We start from the raw sequence: 20,361 nt of genomic DNA on the forward strand, positions 1-20,361 counted from the left end.
GTTTAAAAACAGGCTCTAAGGTCTGATTCTCGACGCTGCCCGACGCATGTTAATGCACACGTGCGCGCACTCTCGGCCCCCCCGCTCGGCTCCCCGGCCCCGTCCTCCTGTCTCTGTGAGGCTGGGTCCGTGCTACGCACATGCGCAGTAGCAAAAAGAGAGAGAGGTCTTTAATATAGGAAGCCTCCCAGCCCTTCTTTCACAGCCATTGTCAACCAACATGCTACAGGCTGTTTCCTGTAGCGTGGATCGGGGGGTTGACCCTAGAGCTGCGCAGCCGCACTCGCGGCTATGCGGACCGAGCAGCCACGGCCAGCTCATGCGGCCATGTTTATAGAGGCAGCTGAGCCCGACCCGGCGGAACGGCATGGAGGGCGCGGACGGTGTCCTCCGTGCCTTCAAATATGATGCAGGTATTTAACTTTTTTTTTTTTTTTTTGCCTCGGAAGTCCTTTAAGAACAATAAAGGACTTTTTTTTTTACCTTTTTACTTAACTTAACTAAGAGATACATTGTTAACCCTATGCCAATTTCACCTGGTGGGGTAAATATCTGAGGGTCCCCTTGTCACCATGACTCCCCCCCCCTCCCAATGTGCTTTAGACCCTTTATGATGAGCTACTGCTGATTGAAGGTGCTTGGCATATCTTCCTTTGTAAAAACGTATAGGCTTGAGAAGATACATTTGTATGTGCCAAAGTTAACTTCTCTTCCCAACTTTGGATTACAACCTGCTTACAGACAACCAATAAAGCTTTATTACCATTGTTATTATATGAAACCATTAACTTGAAGCAGGACATTTACAGAACAGATAAATGGGGATGATTTACTAAGGTTGGAGAGGGAGAGAAAGGGTGGAAAGAGGAGGGGGAGAAGAGAGGGTGAAGGAGGGGGGGAGAGAATGAGAGTGGGGAGACAGAGAGAGTGAGGGGGAAAGAGATGATGAGAGAGAGAGGGGGGGGGGGGGGAGAGAGAGGGGTGTGTGAGAGAGGGTGGAGAGGAAGGGGGTGAGAGATAGATAGATGTGGAGAGGGTGGGGGGATAGAGGGGGTAGAGAGAGAGTGAGCACAGAACATAAGTCATACAATTTGGAATTTAGACAAACCTGCATGCTATTATGCAGCAAAAGTTTGCAGTCATCTCAGCCTGGTTCTTTTCAGGATGCAGAAGTGATTGTTGAAAAATTAGCAAACTTCTCGTTAAGGGCTCGTTTCCACTATCGCGGATTCGCACATGGTATACAAGTAAATGGGCCTGTTTCCACTGTTGCATTGGTGATGTGCGTTTTTTTGAGCGGTGAAAAAACGCACAAAAGAGCCAACGAATTCGCCTGAGAGTGGAATGCATGCGAATCGCATGCAATGTATTTAATAGGGAAATCGCATGAGTTTTCCCCATGCGTTTTTTGCTGCGAATTCGCATAGGTCACGATGTAAATTCACACAGGCAGTGACATGGTTAAAATCGCATATACCCTCACCTATGCGAATTTGCGGCAAAAAACGCATGGGGAATCGCATCCGCATGCGATTTCATCAGCGGTGGAATCCAGGCGATTCCGCACCGCAATAGTGGAAACGAGCCCTTAAGCTGCCTCAGTTCAGCTTTACAGATCTTTATTGCAGCATGCTGCACAGCCAGTGCTTTATACTAAGATGTGTCCACCCAAACGGCGACAGTGTCAGCATAAAAATCTTTTAGCTCTGACATGCTCCAGAGCGCTTTGCTGACCGTCAGTGCTGTGCTTGCATTTTTTTAAGAAAATGCTCCCACTGACTTGCATGAAAATCATGGTAAAAATTGAGGCAAATTGCTGCAATTGCGTTTTGCTGAAAAATTGCGATTGCGACGTTTGAGCTGCAATTTTTACTGTGATTTTTATACAAGTCACTGGGAGCTTTTTTTTTTTTTTTTTTTTTTTTTTTGGGTACTTATCCGTTAGCCGGGCGCATCCGGCAGGTGGCGCTAATTACTATTCCCCCAGCCATGGATAGTAGGGAAAGATGTAACTCTGGTGGAGCTTTGTCGCCACCTGCCGGATTCGCCCGGCTAACGGATAAGTACCTCTTTCCCTACTATCTATGGCGGCCTGGAGGGGGTATAGTATTTAGCGCCACCTGCCGGATGCGCCCGGCTAACGCATAAGTACTTTTTTTATTTAAATGCACACTTATCGCTGCGCTGACGTTCAGCAAAACGTAGTGTGTCTGAGTCCTTAGACAGACTGTCTGCCATACCACATGCTGGATGCAGTAAAATTTGAATAATGTGCTTAAATCCATGTATCTCAGTAATTCAACCTAATAAGGCCGGGTGCACAAATGGCAGAAACGCTTGTGGAGCGTAAAACAATGCGTTTTAGGCAGCAATAGAAGTCTATGGGCTGCAGGAAAAAACGCATGGAAAAAACGCGTAAGCGTTTTCCATGTGTATTTACAGTAATCGTTCTGCAAACGCTTGCAGTGTTGCATAATATGCAGGCTGGCTGCCGAAACGCACATAATGAAAGTCTACGGGACCGCATATTTGTTGCATTTTTAATGCGTTTTCTGATGCGTTTTCATTTAAAAGCTAAAGATCCATTTTTCCGCTTCCTGTTGTCTTCCTAATGATTTGCATCTATTTAAAAGTAAAAACGCATAAAAAAGCATGCAAAATGCATATGCTTTTTGAATTAGCGAATCGCAAACACGTACAAATGCACGCAATGCGCATCAAAAACGCATCTGCTGAAAAATAATGCAAACGCACAAAAAAACGCGATACAAAAACGCAAACGCACCTGCAGAAAACGCCATAAAAAAAGTCATGTTATATGTGAACCCAGCCCCAAGGTGAAACTAAGAAATACCCTTTGCGGGTGTTTTGGATTAAGTAGTCTGACACTTTGAGCCTAGAAGATTGAACATATTCATAATATTCTAATGAGCTGATTTTTGATTTTATCCATTCAAAGTTTTGCAGGTGGAATTGCTAATAATAATTATTACTATTTATTAACTTCCAAAAGGGACTTACGGAATCTCCACTCTTTGCCAAGTTGCCAACTTCAGTATCTCTACCCTGAGGCCTGGAACCCACTACAAAATGCTATCGTTAATCGCGATGTAGCGATTAGCAATTGTGTAGCGATTAGCGTTTTAGGCTGGTTTCACAGGGGGACGTTAAAGTCCCACGTTACAGCAGCCAGTAACGCAGCCCAACTCACAGCACTGTAAAATCAATTGTGCTGTTCACAGTGCGCACATTTATTGTGTTACATAGTAACGCAGCACGTTTAAACAAAGTGCTGCATGCTGTACCTTATACTAGGCTAAGGCACGTTAGTCTGTTTGCACATGCTCAGTAATGTTGGAGAAGGAGGTCTCCCCTCCTCCTCCCTGGCCAGCCATATGGCTAATTAATATTCACTGCACTGTGATGACTCATGGTGGGACTGTAGTGTTGTCCGGATCATGAACGAATTGTTCATTTGATCCGGATCTTTTTTGTGAGTCGAATCATCCGGATCATCACAATGAAAGATTCGGTTCACAGTGGATGTCTGTCTGGAAGAAACAGGAACATACAGAATGTACAGTGCAGGGAAATTTTTTTTTTAATCAAAAACTTAAGGCATACAGGAAATAAATAAGGTAAAAAGTATGCTCATAAATCAGAGATAATACCATACAGCATACGATGTGATAAATAAAATTAAGAAGTATGCAACACAACAAGGGACAAAAATAACCAAGGAACAAATCTGTTCCAAATTACAATGCAGCAAAACAGTGCTATAAGTACAAACCATATTCTACATATGCAATAAAGGAAAAAAACATAAACACGAAGCTACAATGCCCCCCCACCTGCATCAGAACTCCCAACCGCCATCTCCTCTTCCTCTGAAGCGAGGGGAGAGGTAGTCAGGACTTCGAACCTGTTGGACAGGCTAAGGTCCACTTTGTCCTTTTGCCTCCTCTGTGTGATGGCCAATCTTTTGGCCTCCCTCTTTTCCTCAGGGGGGGCCCTGGACAGGGACTTAGCGCTACTACCCCTTTTCTTCTTTATTTTAAAGCCCTGCTCGAGGTATTCCAATTCCTCTGCTGACAGATGCTCCCGCTTCCACGGGAAAAGAGCAGCCCCCGTTGAGCTGGGGGCTGAAAAGGCAAAGGCCACAAGAACCAGGCTAACAGCAGGAGTGGCAGTCCCACTGCCAGAGGGAGGGGGGGGGGAAGGAGGATCAGGAGGGGCGAGAGGGGACAAAACAGGAGCAGGAGGGCCAGGGGTGGGAGTGGGAGCGGGTAAAACTAAATCAGGAGGGCCAGGGGCGGGAGGTGGCAAAACAGGAGCAGGAGGGGGAGGGATAGTGGCAGGGGGGACGGACACAGGAGGTTTGCTCCTCCTGGGCGCAGATTGAGGGGCAGGGGGGTTTGTTACAAGAAGAGGGGGGGGAGGTCTCAGACCCCCACCCCTCTTATTCCTTTCAGGCCTAGGTTGCTGCTCCCCGGGGGGAGAGTCACCACCACCATGCGCAGCATCCCAGAGAAAAGCCGATGACCTGGGCCCAGGCTGCCCCACAGGGGCCATGCTGGCTTGAGGAGAACCAGAGGAAGGGGCTACAGAGGACAGGTTAACAACAGACTTGGATACATTAGGAGCTGGAACAGACTGGACTGGAACACTGGGGGCTGACAATGGGACAGACTGGTTCTCCTCGTCCATACGAACCAGCATGGCCTTCCTGAGGTCCACAGGCATGGCGTTCCAGGAGGTCGGGCACTCCGTGTAGGGGTGGCCAAATTCAAAACAAAAATTACATTTGATCTTTTTGCAACTCCCTGAGGAATGCCCGAACTCCTGGCACCTACCACATCTGGGATTGGGGCAATTACTAGCCAGATGTCCCCTCTTGCCGCACCGGTTGCATGTTCTGGGCTGACCTGGGTAGTAGACGATGATCTTATCATGTCCTATCAGGGCGGACCGGGGAATATGGGTGACGACCCCCTCCTTAGCGTGGAGCTTGATCGCCACCTCATACTCCCCCCACCATATACCCAGGTCGTCCAGAACCCGGTGCGGCGGGGACATCACATCTGCGTAGTGCTGGACCCAGGCCATCAAATCACGAACCGGGATGCTCTCATTTTGCACTACGATGTGAGCTCTCTTCTCGACAGACTGTCTGGAAAGAGGGAGGACTGTGAACCCGCGCCACAAATTATTCACCGAGTCTCTTTCAGCCTCTCCTCCAGGAAACTCTCCATCCCATGCTGTGAGAGAAAGCTCACATCGTAGTACTGCGGAGGGTCCCCTGGAGCCAGGATCGCAAAAAGATCACAAGGCTTGAACCCCAGGTCGAGCAGATATTTTACAAACTCCCTTTTAGTGGGTATTGTAGAGCTATGTTCCCACTTGAGACGAACCACGTTCCGCCGACCTGTGGTGTAAGCCTCCGATTCTGTCTCCAGAGGAGCTAGGACTCTCCTCCCACGGTTAGCTACCCGAGCTTCCCTAGAATAAGACATGGGTTGCGCCTGAGGTGCACCCCGAGCTGAACCTGCCAGTTGAGCAAGGGCCCCTGGGTTGGAAGCTGGACCCAGGGCGGGAAAGCCCACCCTCACTACGCTCACCAGCTCTGGCACTTCCGGCTCGGTAGCACCCCCACTGGCAACCTCCAGCCCAGGACTCTCACTGGCTTCAACAACAATATCCGCTGGTGGAGCAGGGGACCTGGGAGCCTTGTACCTGGGGGCATTTGGGCCCAGCCCAAAGATGGTCTCCATAAAGGTTTGCTTCCCTTCGAAGGAAAACGTTTTAATTAATTCGTTTTCCACCACGATTTTTCTACCATCAGCCCGGAATTCCATCTGAGGGCCACAATTTGGGTCAACCATGCCCACCAGATGAAGGCCATCAAAATTACCCCCCGGCTCCACCATACGAATAAGAGTTTCGTTAGTATGATCATCGATAATAATCAATCTAGTTTTTTCCAACCTATAGGTGAGATTTGCTGTCTTGAATTCAGTAATTATATCCTCCTTCACTACTGGAGGAGGCTCCAGATGTTTTCTTTTTGTTCTTTTTACTTTCATCATCAGACTCAAAGTCTGAGTAAAGGTTCCTTTCAAACATAAGGTCTAGAGCACTCTTCCTAGACCTCTTTGGAATCTCTTCCTCTTTCTGTTTCTCAACCATCACTATCGCACCATCCTCCGCATGATGGAGGGAGAAAGATTCTTTAACCCTCCCCTCCTCATTCGAAGAAGACACACTTTCCTTCCCTCCCACACCACCTTGTGCGACCTTTCTACTAGGAAGACTGGAGGGAATTAGATCAGCATTCTCTGCTCCGCCCCCAGACAGATCCTCCTTCTCACCAGCTTCATTACCACACTTCTCTGCAGGCAATGTTTCCACAATCTTTGTACCAGACAAACATGTCACATCTTGGCCACCGCCCATATTTAAATTTTCCTCCCTCCCATCCTCCTCCATTGAGGAAAGTTCAGTCTCTTCCACTTAAGAGATAGGAAGGTTTTTCTTCCCCTTGCTTGTCTTACCCTTTCTCACAAACCCTCTCACCACAACCTTAGTAACTTTGCTAGATTTATTATTTCCCTTTTTCTTAAGTTTCTTAAGTTTAGGTAAATTAGGTTTGGTCTCACCCATCTTCACCCTTTGGTTAGTTCCATGTTCGTCTTCCCTTTCAGACGGCTGGCCACCCTTAGCAAACAGATCCTGCTCGCTGTCTGGGCACAGTTCCTGGGCCTCTTGACCTTCCTCTCCAGCTTTCTTTGGCTCTCCAGCCTCAGCAGCAGGTCCTAGGGCATCCTGCCCACCTTCTGTAGCCACCACCTCCTCCATTTGCATTCCTTGCGCCTCCCTGGCCGCATTAGCGGCAACTTCCAGTTTCGGGGCCGCTAATAACGTCACTTCCGGTTGCGGCGTCGGCAATGACATCACTTCCTGTCGGCAAACCGGAAGTGGCTTCAGCGTGGTCCTGGCGTTCTCAGCAGACCCGGCGCCATCTTGGGAGACATCCACAGCATCAGGTAGGCTTTCCCCAGACCTCTGGGTGCACTTTTTACCCCCCGACTTTGCCCCAGACCCCACCAGGGACCCAGACAAGGGCACCATAGCAGGATCCAAAGCTCCATCCGGGGGGAGGTCAGTGCGGGCACCCGGGGAGGCCATCACAGCCCCATCAACCCCACCTTTAGGTGCTATAGAGGGGGGCACGGCCAGCAAGGCCTCAGCACCAGCAGTACCCACACCGCCATCCACTTCCTCACCAGAGGCCCCGGCAGCAGAAATGCTACCCAGACCCCCAGCAGCAAGGACAGCAGCACAGGCACCACCTGCACTTTCCCGGGCACCCACCGCAGAGTCAGGTACTCCCCTCACAGCCACTCCATCATCCTTCAGGGCCATCAGACCCGCACTCCCTCTTCCTCCATCACTCCCAAACGCCGGTGTTATCGGCTGCGATGGTGCTGGGGAAGTATCGTCGTCCTCATCCTTGACCCAGGTAGGGATTCCCCTGGGGGTGCTCTGCTCCTCCACGATGGTACACTCCTCATCCTCCGAGTCAGAGTCTATGCCAGGTCGCAACATGCGTGCAAAACGCCTTTTGTGGCCCGGCTGCTCTGCGAGAGGGCCCCCTATTCTTTCCAGGCCAGCAAGTCTGGTCTTCTGGACCCAGATTTCACCCCTTAGGGCAACCAGCTCTTCATTTGTCCGCACAAACTCCGGCCTCCAGCTTATGCCAAACCTATGCTTGATAAGTTTGACATTTCTTTTCAGCTCTTGCAGGGTCTCGGTGCAGTCTTTGACTTCACGCAGCCACAGGATTACATTGTCTGCTAAGGACCCCTCGGATGGAGGGCTGTTATCCTCCTGGTAAGGTGTAAATAGGGGGGGTATAAGCTGGCCGCTCCATGCCTGGAGCGGCCAGTTAGAGCAGGAAAGCCCCTGCCCGGCAAGGCCCAGAGCAGGGACTTCAGGTCCAACAGTGCCCAGAAAGAAGGCTCCAAAATCAGCTTGAAAAGCAGCTTGAAGAGACCCCTCCTGGAAGTCAGGAGCAACACACTCACACTACTGCAGGGAAAGACCTGTCCTGCTAGTCATTTCACCCCCAGTCTGCTTCCCTAGTAAAATGATTGAAATGATTCGGTTCAAAGATCCGGATCTTTTCAATGATCCGATTCAAATGATCCGAATCCTTAAAAAGATCTTGACTTCCCATCACTATCCTGGAGCGGCTGCTTTGAGAGCCGCATAACGCGGCTCAATCTGACGTCCAACTTCAACACCACCATACGTTGCGTTAGGGGCACGTTATGCGACCATAACGTCCCCTAAAACGCAACGTCTTGGTGTGAAAGTAGCCTTAAAGTCTGATTGGTCCTTTCAATTATTTTTAATTTTGTTACAGTGTGCAGTAACTTCAAAAGGCAAGCAAAATCACTCCGTGCAAGTTTTGATGAGCGATTACGCCAGTGATTATATACTTTACATTAAAGCGCAAAGGCTAACAAAATGTTGCACGTCCTGCGATTGCGATTTTGCTAATCGCAATCGCTTCTGTGGAATTTGCACCATCCATTTACATTGACAGAGCGTTTAGGGAAATCGCTAGTGATTTCTCACGCTCCCTAAACGCTCAAAAAAATCCCTCTAGTGGGTTCCAGCCCTAAAGCCTGATCCAAACCATCAATCACAATTGGCCAATCACTGACCAATTTTACCACCTCCGTGTAATATGTGGGTCAACAGACTTTGAAAAGTAATAATCTTTTGAATGATCTAAACCTGAGCTGATTGTGTCTCATACTAAATGGAGGCGGTAGAATGGGTCAGTGATTGGCCAATCAAAATTGAAGGTGTGTACTAGGCTTAAGAAATCAAGTCACAATTCCTGCAGGCAACAGCAGTTGTGCTAGAAAGACTATTCTTTTTCTTCCATGAAAGTGGAGAAAGATTTAAAGTATTTGCATGACACAGCAAAGGCAGTTAGATGAGGACAGCAGTATACACGCCTCTTTCCCTCCAGGCTGTTTACAGAGTGTCTTGTGATTTTCTTTCTTGTGTGAGGTGGGGCAAAAGTCACAGAAACTTAACCTGTTTTTTACTTCAGTGGAAACTCTCATTCAGATAACCTTGTGAGATGTCTTTGATAACAATAGTGAGACTCCCTTACCTGGAAGTCCCTCTGCAGGTGCTTCTGGCCCAGAATAAAGACTGGCTTTCTTTGCAGCACTCTCATTGAAGTTAGTTGTAGTATCTGTTAAAGATATTCTCAGGTTATCCTTTTTCCCCAGTCTGGAGGTCACACATAAGCCCGTCGGTCCAGAGGCTTCCCCAAACTTATTACACCCCCAGGGCCGGATTTGTACCCTTTACCGCCCAAGGCCACTGTCAGCAGCCGCCCCCCCCCCCCCCCTTTAGTATTGATAGCCAGGTGACCCCCACATCCAGTATAGGTACCCCTGTGGCCCTTCCCTCCAGTATAGATAGCCAGATGACCCTTCCGCCCTCCAGTTTACATATCCTGATGACCCCTACCCCCCTTCCCTCTAGCATAAGAAGCCAGATGACACCCACCTTCTTTTTCCATATATGCCTTATATCTCTCCAGTACAGGTAGCCAGGTGACCCTTCCCTTACCCCTAGTATAGCCTGCTGCCTACCCACCCCTGATCCTGTGGTGCCATGGCCTATGTGGCCTTGGCTTAAATATAGCCCTGTACACCCCTCTGTTTCAGTCCTGGGTCCCTCTAAACAGATTTGACAATATTGTTGAAAATATTACTCATGCCCTAGCACTCCATATATGAGCGTTCCGCCTCCGGCCCCTCCCAATTTTCACACACTATCCAACCCTTTGTGACCCTCACAGTCTGGGGGCCTATCTTGCAAGGGGAATAAAACAAGTTTGGCCATCAAGATCTTCATACACCCATAACAAAAACACCCAATCTGATGGATAGACCCCTTAATGTGAGGCAGTGAAGTTGTTGTTGGCGCCCCCTTAGAGCTCTTGGCCCCCGTGTGGTCGCAAGGGCTGCTCCTCTGTAGTTACGCCACTGAGCACAGGTACACTGCACCTGCCCGAGTCCTGGTCAAATCTGTGCATTAGCACAAAGCTGCTCACACATGCCTTTTAACTCTGTGCTTCTGCACAGGCATGACTTATGCAGGCGCAGTCTGGCTACTCTCATACAGGAAGAGCACCGCAGCTGCAAAGAAGACGGCATTTGTATGTCTTCCTGTACAGGGCCGGTTCTAGGCTTTTTGCTGCCTGAAGCAAACTTGTCAGGATGATCTCAGCCAAACCCGGCTGCACATATCACTCCCTAAAGTATAGCGAGCCTCGGTAGAGCATCGTTAAAAGTGCCACCAGGGCTTCCCGCTGGAAGTTCCAGGAAATTCTTGCAAGACTGCCAGACTGCCAGAGGCATCATCATTTATCCCTATTAACAAATGCTTAAACCTACGCCTGCATGCCTTTATATGCACTCCTGAGACTTAAACCTACACCCCTAAACCTGTTCTTAATGCCCAATTCCCCTCTCATTCTCTTATCTCTTCCCCCGAAGCCCTAGACTCTATGAGAACTCCTATCCACCCCCCCAGTATCTATCACAATTAGGACCTAAACAAACAGATGCATAACTATTGCAACTTACCCAGCAGATGTATGACCCTAAATCTCCATGCTTATGTGTAACAACCCACTAGTGTTAAACCCTGAACTCTAAACTTCAATGCCTACCCATAACCACCCACACTTAAAGGATACCAGAGCTGAAAAGAAATAGGAGAAACAGGGGAGAAGGCATGTCCGGAGAGCTCTCCTGATGTCCATCGCTCCCCCAGTTCTCCTCTGCCCCCTGTCTTTCTTACCTAAATGCCATACACCCCCCCCCCCACCCCCGTTTTTTGGTCCTTAAGGTGGGTTAGGCTGCCAGTCCCCAGGAGTATAAGAGCACCATGCTAAACACACTGGCATGTGACTTTTCACAGGTATGTGTCAGTTCAGGTGTGCTTCAAACTGAAAGGAATAAGCAAGTTAGCCTAGATCTCAATATCAACCACCTGAACGCAGAATCCCAAACTTCAGCAATGTTCAGGTTTCTTAGATTTGCTGTGAACAATGGCCCAAGTGTAAAATGTCTGTACTCTTTAAATTCTCATCTGTGCCACTCGCTCGCATTACACCCAACATTCTCTTCCTGCGCTGTGCTCCCCGTTACCGTGAGTGCATGTAGCACATGGGGTGTGTGTGACGGGCCTGACGACACACACACACGCACCTGGGGCCACATGGTGAAGGCACTCACAGTAAAGGGGTGACGGTGAAGAATGCTGCGCCAGTGGAACAGGTGACAATTTTTAGAGCATGGGCACCGGGGTGCAGGGATGATCACCGACCTTAAACATGAGTGATTACTCGTGGTTCAGTTGAGGTTTAATCACAGCAGCTAAGCGGTGGGGAATGAAAGGGTTATTTACCTATAAATCAGCGTCCTCCCCGCGCTCCATAAGTAACGTTCCAAGCCTCGCTGCCATCACTTCCTCCTTCAAGCCAGAAGGAGGAAGTGATGGCAGCGAGGCTTGAAACGCTACTAATAGGACGCATGGACCTATATGGAGCACGAGGAGGACACTGATTGGAAGGAGGGGATATTTTCCACTTGAGTGACAGCGGCCAGGGGTCTGTCGCTTACGCCTGTTGCTATATCGAATGCCGTTACCGCCACATCCCTAAGCTAGCACATTTGAAGGAGATTTTTCCAGCATGTTCGTTTGATGCATTAATCGATCGAATGGACATATTGTGGCATTGCTTTTCATCCGATTCGATAAAATGATTGAATAGGACGGTCGATTGGCCCACAAAATCCACTAAATGTAAGGCCACCTTTAGGCTATTTGTAGTGTGGTCTTCCCCCACTCTGCATATTTAGCTCTGCAAACACACAGTGGATAGTCGTACAACAAGTAGTAACAAGACCCTCGCATGTGACAATATCAGCCCAGGAGTTCACCTGGAATGATAACGTCACTGAGTCAGGCTGGGATTTGACACACTTCACGCCTGTAAGAGAAATTCAAACACAATATCTTTATCGCTGGTCTCTGGCTGACGGCACAGGCTCTGCTGGTGGTTGCTACCCGGTGATTGGATAGTTTTGTGAGTATTTGTTGAGAATTCATAAAACACAGAGAAGAGAAACCTTCCCTTGGAACAGGTCTGTCAACATTCTCTGATAGAGTCGTAAGCCAGACGTCTAAGAATACACCAGGCCAGTATGTGGGATGACTTACTAACCAGTCCCATCCAGAAAGACGCCGGAGGCTGGAGAAAGAGGGATTATCTCTAATACAGGAAACGTAGTGACACTATCATCTGTGTGGAGAAGGGAACACCATGTTACCTGTGGAAATGAGGGGAAAAATCATGAAGGACGCCCATTATCTCCTGGCCTTGTTCCTCCTTTCTGGTAAGTGGCCAGCGCAGTTAGTTCTAAATTTGATGTCTGCAACGTTATATACAAGGGAGAGTTATGTGTCTATGTAATCTGTGTCTTGCCATTCACTGCGTCCGGTTTGGTGATTATCAGTAAGACTGCAACAGACCGGCGATGGTAATTTATTGGCGATGGTGGAAATATAAGGTGTAGTCATTGGCAGTTCTTGCTTCTGCTTCTTCAGCGGCAGGGCTGGCACACGAGTGCCCCAATTGGCGTCAGTATTGGTGGTATGGTTCAAATTAGTGATGAGCAGAAATTTCACATAGACGTAATTTTGCATCAAAATTCGCAAATACGATGCAAAATTGCAATTTTGTGGCGAATTTAGAGGTGAATAGCAAAGCCCCCCCTACATGCTATTGCCACCAATTGCTACATATGTTCAGAAGAATGGTGGGTACAAGTCCCCCAAAAATATTTTTCAAAAAGACCTTGTAGTTTTTGAGAAAATTGATTTTAAAAATGCAAAGGAAGAATGTTTTTTAAACTGTCATTTTTCTTATTTAAAAAAAAAAATTCCTCTGCATTTTTAGAATCGATTTTTCTCAAAAGCTACAAAGGACTTTTTTTTTTTTGACTATTAGCAATTTTGGTGACCATAGCATGTATGTGGGCTTTACTAATCACCGCTAAAGTTGGCACAAAATTGCGCAAAAATGACATGAAAATTATGTGAAAATGTTTACACAAAATCAATTGAATTTACAAATCGTAATTATGTATGGCGGTAATTGAAAAAATGTATGCGAAAATTTGTGTAATCTGATTAGCTGATTACGTTCTTCACTACTTCCAATAACTGCCACACCCCTGGCCTGTGTATTTGAGCACTGTTTCTTCAAGAGAAACAGTTGCAAAATCTTAAAGTTTAAAACGCATACAAATAAAAAGTACATTTCTTCCAGAGTAAAATGAGCCATAAATAACTTTTCTCCTATGTTGCTGTCACTTACAGTAGGAGGTAGAAATCTGACATTACCGACAGGTTTTGGGCTAGTTCATCTCTTCATGGGAAATTCTCAGCATAGCCTTTATTCTTTATAAAGACATTCCCTGAAAAATATTTATACAGAGATGCTGGCCAGCCTCCCTGCTCGCTGCACAGTTTTTGGCAGTTGGACGGAGCAACTGCCATTCACTAAGTGCTTTTAAAAATTAAGAAAACCCTGAGAACCCCCCATGAGAAGATAGGCTAGTCCAAAAGCAGAGTAATTTATGGCTCATTTTACTCTGGAAGAAATATACTTCTTATTTATATATGTTTACATGTTTTTTGAATTTTAAGATTTTCGTAACAGAGGTCCAGAAATCGCAGGGATAAGGGAGAAGGTTGCCGTTGTTGGGCGTGGCTGCTGTTTCTCTAGAAGCAGTAAGGAATCTTTGTGACAAATATTCACCGCTGTGTTTTCAAACAGTGAATTTTACGCCCACCGAAAATAACTCTGCAGCTCTGGACTTGCAGATCTCTCTTCCATCCAGGGATTTCCTCTGCAAACTTGTTCTGTATTCTAACCTTTACCTATGTCTGGAAATGCTTCTCATGCAGCTGAATTTTCTTGCATATCATTACACATCCAAAGCATTTATCCTGCCTAATCATTACAGATAAAAAGCGTTATATCAGAAGATACTGATACTGATCAGGGTTGTTCGTAAACTACGCCAGTGCGAATCTACGCGTCGTAGTCCGCAACTACGCATCGTAGTTCATAGACAAAGTTTAAAAACATTGCTTACGTATTTCTGCGTAGTCGTAGTACTGCTATTCGAAGCTTCGCCCGCTACGCATAGTTGACGTATGTATTGCGAAGTCAACTACGTGTGCGTTAACTGCGTCTATACGGATCATTGCGCATGCGCAGAAATATTATTGCCCTTCTATAGGCATACAATTCCGCATTGGAAGTTGGAATGTACACATATATTAGTTCACCCATGCGCACATTTAGCGGATTATTGCGGACATTTGTTCGCATAAGGGAATAAGCGTCCGCATAAACTACGCTTCGCACTACGCGAAGCTTCCGTATTTTAACATGTAGTCTACTAAATGCAAACGCAGAGAAGCTTCTGATTTCGAAACCGTAGTTTGCAAAGTGTAATTGCGTAGAACTACGCGTAGTTCCAGCGTAGCGAAGTTGACTAACTACGACCATCCCTGATACTGATGTGTAGCATGATTTAAAGTGAGTCTGAAGCCAATTTTCTTTTCCTTTTTTAAAGTCTAATATTGAATATGTACGCATATGACCCTCCAAGGTATTCCCGTGGCTAAATGAGACCCCGTCCCGTCCCCCCCGTCCCCCAAAATTGCCCTTAATCTCCTCAACCCACTCTGTCGAAGAATGAGCAGACAGGAAGAGGCAGAGCTGTTTGATGAAGCTCTGCCTCATGAATATCAATTGTTGCCCTTCTCCGCCTCCTTCTCCTTACTACACTACACAGCTCATCTTACCACATGTGTGCATACACCAGCTCCATGCACCTTACCGTAAAGCACCAAAATGTAGCGCTAGGAAGTGCAGTGTGCACGCGTGTGGTTGCCATGGATGTAATGCCGTGACCTGTAAACAGCTGAGAGGTTGCGGCCATCTTGATCCAGGAAATACTTATTTTTTTTTAGGAAGTAATTGCCGGGGAACGGGAGGCAGCGGGGCTGCGGTAATATGGGCAATTAACTAATAAATAGATCTGCAGAGCTATGTGTTTTTCTTTTAATATTATTTTTCTTCAGATTCTCTTTAAGGCTCGTACACACACATATGATCAAAGTCATCTGAGGTGGCCGAAAACAACTGCCAAAGCCAATATTCCACATAGGAACAGAACGCGTCATCAGCTTTACAGCTGACTTTGCCTCTGTTGGGTCCCAATCCCCGACAGGCGACATCAATCAAAGGTGTTTATGCATCTTTACATATGGTAGAAGAACCCTGACAAGGCAACAATGTTATGGTGGTTTGTTGCTAATATATACAGTAGGTTATGTGTAATGCTACACTCACACTAGAATACGCTCAACTACACAACTCCTAGCTGTCCCTTTTTTGGAAGGACAGAGCCTATTTGGAGTTATCTGGTCAATATTTTTTATCTTATATCAAGCGGTGAAAGTTAAGCCAGATACACACTTTCAATAATGATTGGCCAATCACTGTCCAATTTCCCTCATCCATGTAGTGTGGGGGTTTACCTATACAATTTGCTTATAGTATTCCATATATGTTGCCGCTCATACTACATGGAAGCGGTAATATTGGTCAATGTTTGGCCAATAGTGATGAGCACAAATTTTGCAGAATCGTAATTTAGCATTGCAATTCACAAATCATAATGGGAAAAATCAGGAAACATCATAACTGATTTGTTTGTAAATGTAATATTTTGCGTAATTTAGTGCCGACTTAAGCCGTTAATAGCACAGCCCTCATACATGATACTGACACCATAATTGCTATGTATGTTTAGGAGAATAGGGGAACAAGTCCAAAAAATATTTTTCATAAGACCTTGTAGTGTTTGAGAAAATCGATTTTAAAAACGCAAAGGAAAAATAGTTTTTAAGCTCAGAAAAATGACAAGTTAAAAAACAATTTTTCCTTTGCATTTTTAAAATTTCTCAAAAACTCCAGTCTTTTTGAAAAATTATGTTTTAGACTTGTTCCCACTCTTTCTTCTTATTAACATAGGCAGCAATTTTGGTGGCAACAGCATGTATGTATTAACCGCTAAAGTCAGCATGAAATGACGCATGATGAGTGTCGTATATTAGGTATAGCCTTAAAGCCAATGGGTACTAGTTTAAAAATAAAAAAGTCGGATACTCACCTAAGGAGAGGAAAGGCTCGGTCCTAATGAGCCTTCCCTCTCCTCTCCCGGTGCCCTCGGTGCTGCGCTGGCTCCTCCGTTTGCGTCCGCCGCCGCAGGGACTTCGGAGGTCTTCGGGAGCACTCGGGCTTCCGAAGACGGGCCACTCCATACTACGTACGTGCGATTGCATCATAGAGGGCGCTCGCGCATGCGTAGTAAGGAGCAGCCCGTCTTCGGGAGCCCGAGTGCTCCTGAAAGCTCCCTTTGGCATGCGGAAGTGGCAGTATTTGACCGAACTGGTCGAATACTGCCACGGGGGATCCTGCGCGGGACCGGGCACCGGGAGAGGAGAGGGGAGGCTCATTAGGACCGAGCCTTCCCTCTCCTTAGGTGAGTATCCGACTTTTTCATTTTTAAATTGGTAAACACTCACTTTAATTGTGAAAATTTACACAAAATTTTACGTAATCGTAATTAGCAGATTACGATCACCACTATTGGCCAATCATAACTGAAACCAGGTTTTAGTAATGCTGTCAATATCCCCTTATAGATTTTTAGTGGATGAAATATCAGTTGTTTGGCTTGATCAGGTAAACACTGCTTCTTGTATGACCACCTCTACAGTCAAGTCCTCCTGGATCTAATTGCACAGTTTCAAATATAAGCCCTGTATTATTACAGCAAAGTCCACATTATCTGTAGCTCAGGCAACCGGAAGTCTTAAACCAACATGCCTGAGAGTGTACGGTTGGGGACTATGATCAGGGCCGCATTTGGACTTTTTAACTAGTACCAAGGCCCACTATCACCAGCTGCCTCCGGACCAACAGCATCCTAAATAGTGATGAGCATAAATTACGCCCATGCGTAATTACGGCTTAAAGAAGATGCTTACTGGCTAAGATTAACCCCCCTCCCCCCCCACACACACCCGCTCAGGTGCTTTAATTACCTGGATGAAATGCAAATGAAACTCATTCGGATTTCATCCGCTGAGCATCCCTGCCGGCAAGCACACGTATCTGGCAAGCCCGACATCAGGCGATCCCCACCAGTGTCGGGTACTGGGGATTTTGCTTTATTATTATTATTATTGTTGTTATTATAATTGGATAGTACTGCCTTGGTATCCAATCTCCTAAAATACATAAAAAATGGAGAAGCAAGTGCAGAAGAAAAGGCTGCCAGTTCCTCGTTTAGCACATGATTTGAGGATTAGTGTTTCCTAGTGAATGAAGCTGCCTTAATCACACATAATGAATGACCTGAAGATATCTGTCGCTGTAGTGAAAACAGGCGTAAACTGCAGCAGCCAATTACCAGTTAGCAGTATCACTGAACTAAATTATTCAAAGCTGAGCGCTGTGGGCTGGGCGAGATTATCAAGTCTTTATAGTGTTGGAAAACTAACTCACTAATAATTACACTAATTTGGAAAGCTAAACTGCGCTTGTTTGTTTTACTAATAGCATATGGTGCAGCAATAGAAATCAAAACTCCATTGGTGTCACAGGAGCTAGCACTGTTATTAGAAGGGTGATACTTACTATGAGGCCTCTTTCACGGTGCAACGTTAAAGTCGCACGTTAGAAAATGTTCCAACGCAGACTAACGCACAGCAATGCAAAGTCTGTGCGACATTCACAGTGCACACGTTGCGGTGTGTGTAACGTGTAGCAATATTTAGAAAGTGCTGCATGCTGTGCGTTTAGCAATACATTTGCTGCGTTATGTGTGTTGCACATGCTCAGTAATGGTTTTTTTTTTACATGTAACGCATGCGCCGTTTTCATTCTATCACTGCTAATCTTCGTTCTATCACATTCTAAAACAGCACACCAAACGCAGAGCTAAAGAATGTACTATATCGTCCAAGTTATAGTCTTTTAATGCGTTGCAATAAAGAGAAGTTATGCAACCTTAACGTTGCATCAAACGCAACGTCCCTCTGTGAAAGAGGCCTAAAGGCTACACAATGCAGAGTTAGAGAAGGCAAAGTAGAAGTAAAAGTGCAATTTAAAGTACAACTGAAGTGAGAGGGATCTGGAGGCTGCCATATGTATTCCCTTTTAGGGCTGGTGCACACCAAAACCCGCTAGCAGATCCGCAAAATGCTAGCAGATTTTGAAACGCTTTTTCTTCTTTTTCTGTAGCGTTTCAGCTAGCGTTTTGCGGTTTTGTCTAGCGGTTTTGGTGTAGTAGATTTCCTGTATTGTTACAGTAAAGCTGTTACTGAACAGCTACTGTAACAAAAACCGCCTGGCAAACCGCTCTGAAGTGCCGTTTTTCAGAGCGGTTTGTGTTTTTCCTATACTTAACATTGAGGCAGAAACGCATCCGCAATCCAAAAAATGCCTCACCCAGGCATTTTTCGTTTCTGCAAAACGCCTCCCGCTCTGGTGTGCACCACCCCATTGAGATACATTGACCAAGCAGATCCGCAGCCGCAAGCGGATCTGAAAACGCCCAAAAAGCCGCTCGGTGTGCACCAGCCCTTAAGCAATACCAGTTGCCTGGCTATCCTGCTGATCCTCTGCCATAATTGTTCAGGGTCTATGGCTAAAATACTTTTAGCCATAGACCCTGAACAAGCATGCAGCAGATCAGGGGTCTCTGACATTATTGTCAGATCTGACAAGATTAGCTGCATGCTTGTTTGGACCAGGGCTGTATTTAGGGTTTGGGCTCCCCTAGGCACCCCAAACCTTTGGCGCCCCCCTAGGAGGACGTTGGCGGCGCGCGAAGCGCGCCGCGGCAAAAAATGGGCGTGTCCACAGAATGCAGTGGGCGTGTCCATAACATACAGTGGGTGGGACCAATTAAAATTTCAGTGCAGCCCAAAGTCTGTGGGGCCATGTTTTCTCCCCGGGTATGAGTAAAGTGACCCTAAAAAAGCAAGTAGGATATTTCCCCCCCCCCCCCCCCAAAAAAAAAAAAAACACACAGCCAGTGTTCTCTCGCGCAAAATAGTGGTAGGTATTAGATTGTGAGCTCCCCTGAGAAAAGTCAGTAACATGACTATGTTCTCTGCAAAGTGCTGCAGAAGAGGTCAGTGCTGTATAAATACATAATAATAATATGGTAGGACATTAGACTATGACTATGGTAGGATTAGATTGTGAGCTCCTCTGAGGACAGTCAGTGACATGACTATGTACTCTGTAATGTGCTGCAGAAGATGTCAGTGCTATATAAATACATAATAATAATATGGTAGGACATTAGACCATAACTATGGTAGGATTAGAGTGTGAGCTCCTCTGAGGACAGTCAGTGACATGACTAAGTACTCTGTAATGTGCTGCAGAAGATGTCAGTGCTATATAAATACATAATAATATGATAGGACATTAGACTATGACAGGATTAGAGTGTGAGCTCTTCTGAGGACAGTCAGTGACATGACTCTGTACTCTGTAATGTGCTGCAGGAGATGTCAGTGCTATATAAATACATAATAATAATATGGTAGGACATTACACTATGACCATGGTAGGATTATAGTGTGAGCTCCTCTGAGGACAGTCAGTGACATGACTATGTACTCTGTAATGTGCTGCAGAAGATGTCAGTGCCATATAAATACATAATAATAATATGGTAGGACATTACACTATGACTATGGTAGGATTAGATTGTGAGCTCCTCTGAGGACAGTCAGTGACATGACTATGTGCTCTGTAATGTGCTGCAGAAGATGTCAGTGCTATATAAATACATAATAATAATAATATGGTAGGACATTAGGCTATGACTATGGTAGGATTAGAGTGTGAGCTCCCCTGAGACAGTCAGTGACATGGCTATGTACTCTGTAAAGTGCTGCAGTTGATGTCACTGCTATATAAATACATAATAATAATAATAATAATAATATGGTAGGACATTACACTATGACTATGGTAGGGATTAGATTGTGAGCTCCTCTGAGGACAGTGACATGACTATGTACTCTGTAATGTGCTGCAGAAGATGTCAGTACTATATAACTACAGAATAATATGGTGGGACATTAGAC

The 20,361-nt window shown here is 46.1% G+C and overlaps 1 protein-coding gene across 1 annotated transcript in view; it reads left to right on the forward strand.

Annotated features, from left to right (window-relative positions):
- Positions 1 to 20,361, forward strand: part of LOC137526004 (transmembrane protease serine 9-like) — a 132,866-nt gene that overhangs the window by 59,491 nt on the left and 53,014 nt on the right. The window contains exon 6 of the mRNA XM_068247214.1: positions 12,411 to 12,500. Within this exon, the coding sequence (XP_068103315.1) occupies positions 12,411 to 12,500 (90 nt within the window). The remainder of the gene's footprint in view (positions 1 to 12,410; positions 12,501 to 20,361) is intronic.

Source organism: Hyperolius riggenbachi, chromosome 7 (genome assembly GCF_040937935.1).
Source record: "Hyperolius riggenbachi isolate aHypRig1 chromosome 7, aHypRig1.pri, whole genome shotgun sequence".
Classification (NCBI taxonomy): Eukaryota; Metazoa; Chordata; class Amphibia; order Anura; family Hyperoliidae; genus Hyperolius; species Hyperolius riggenbachi.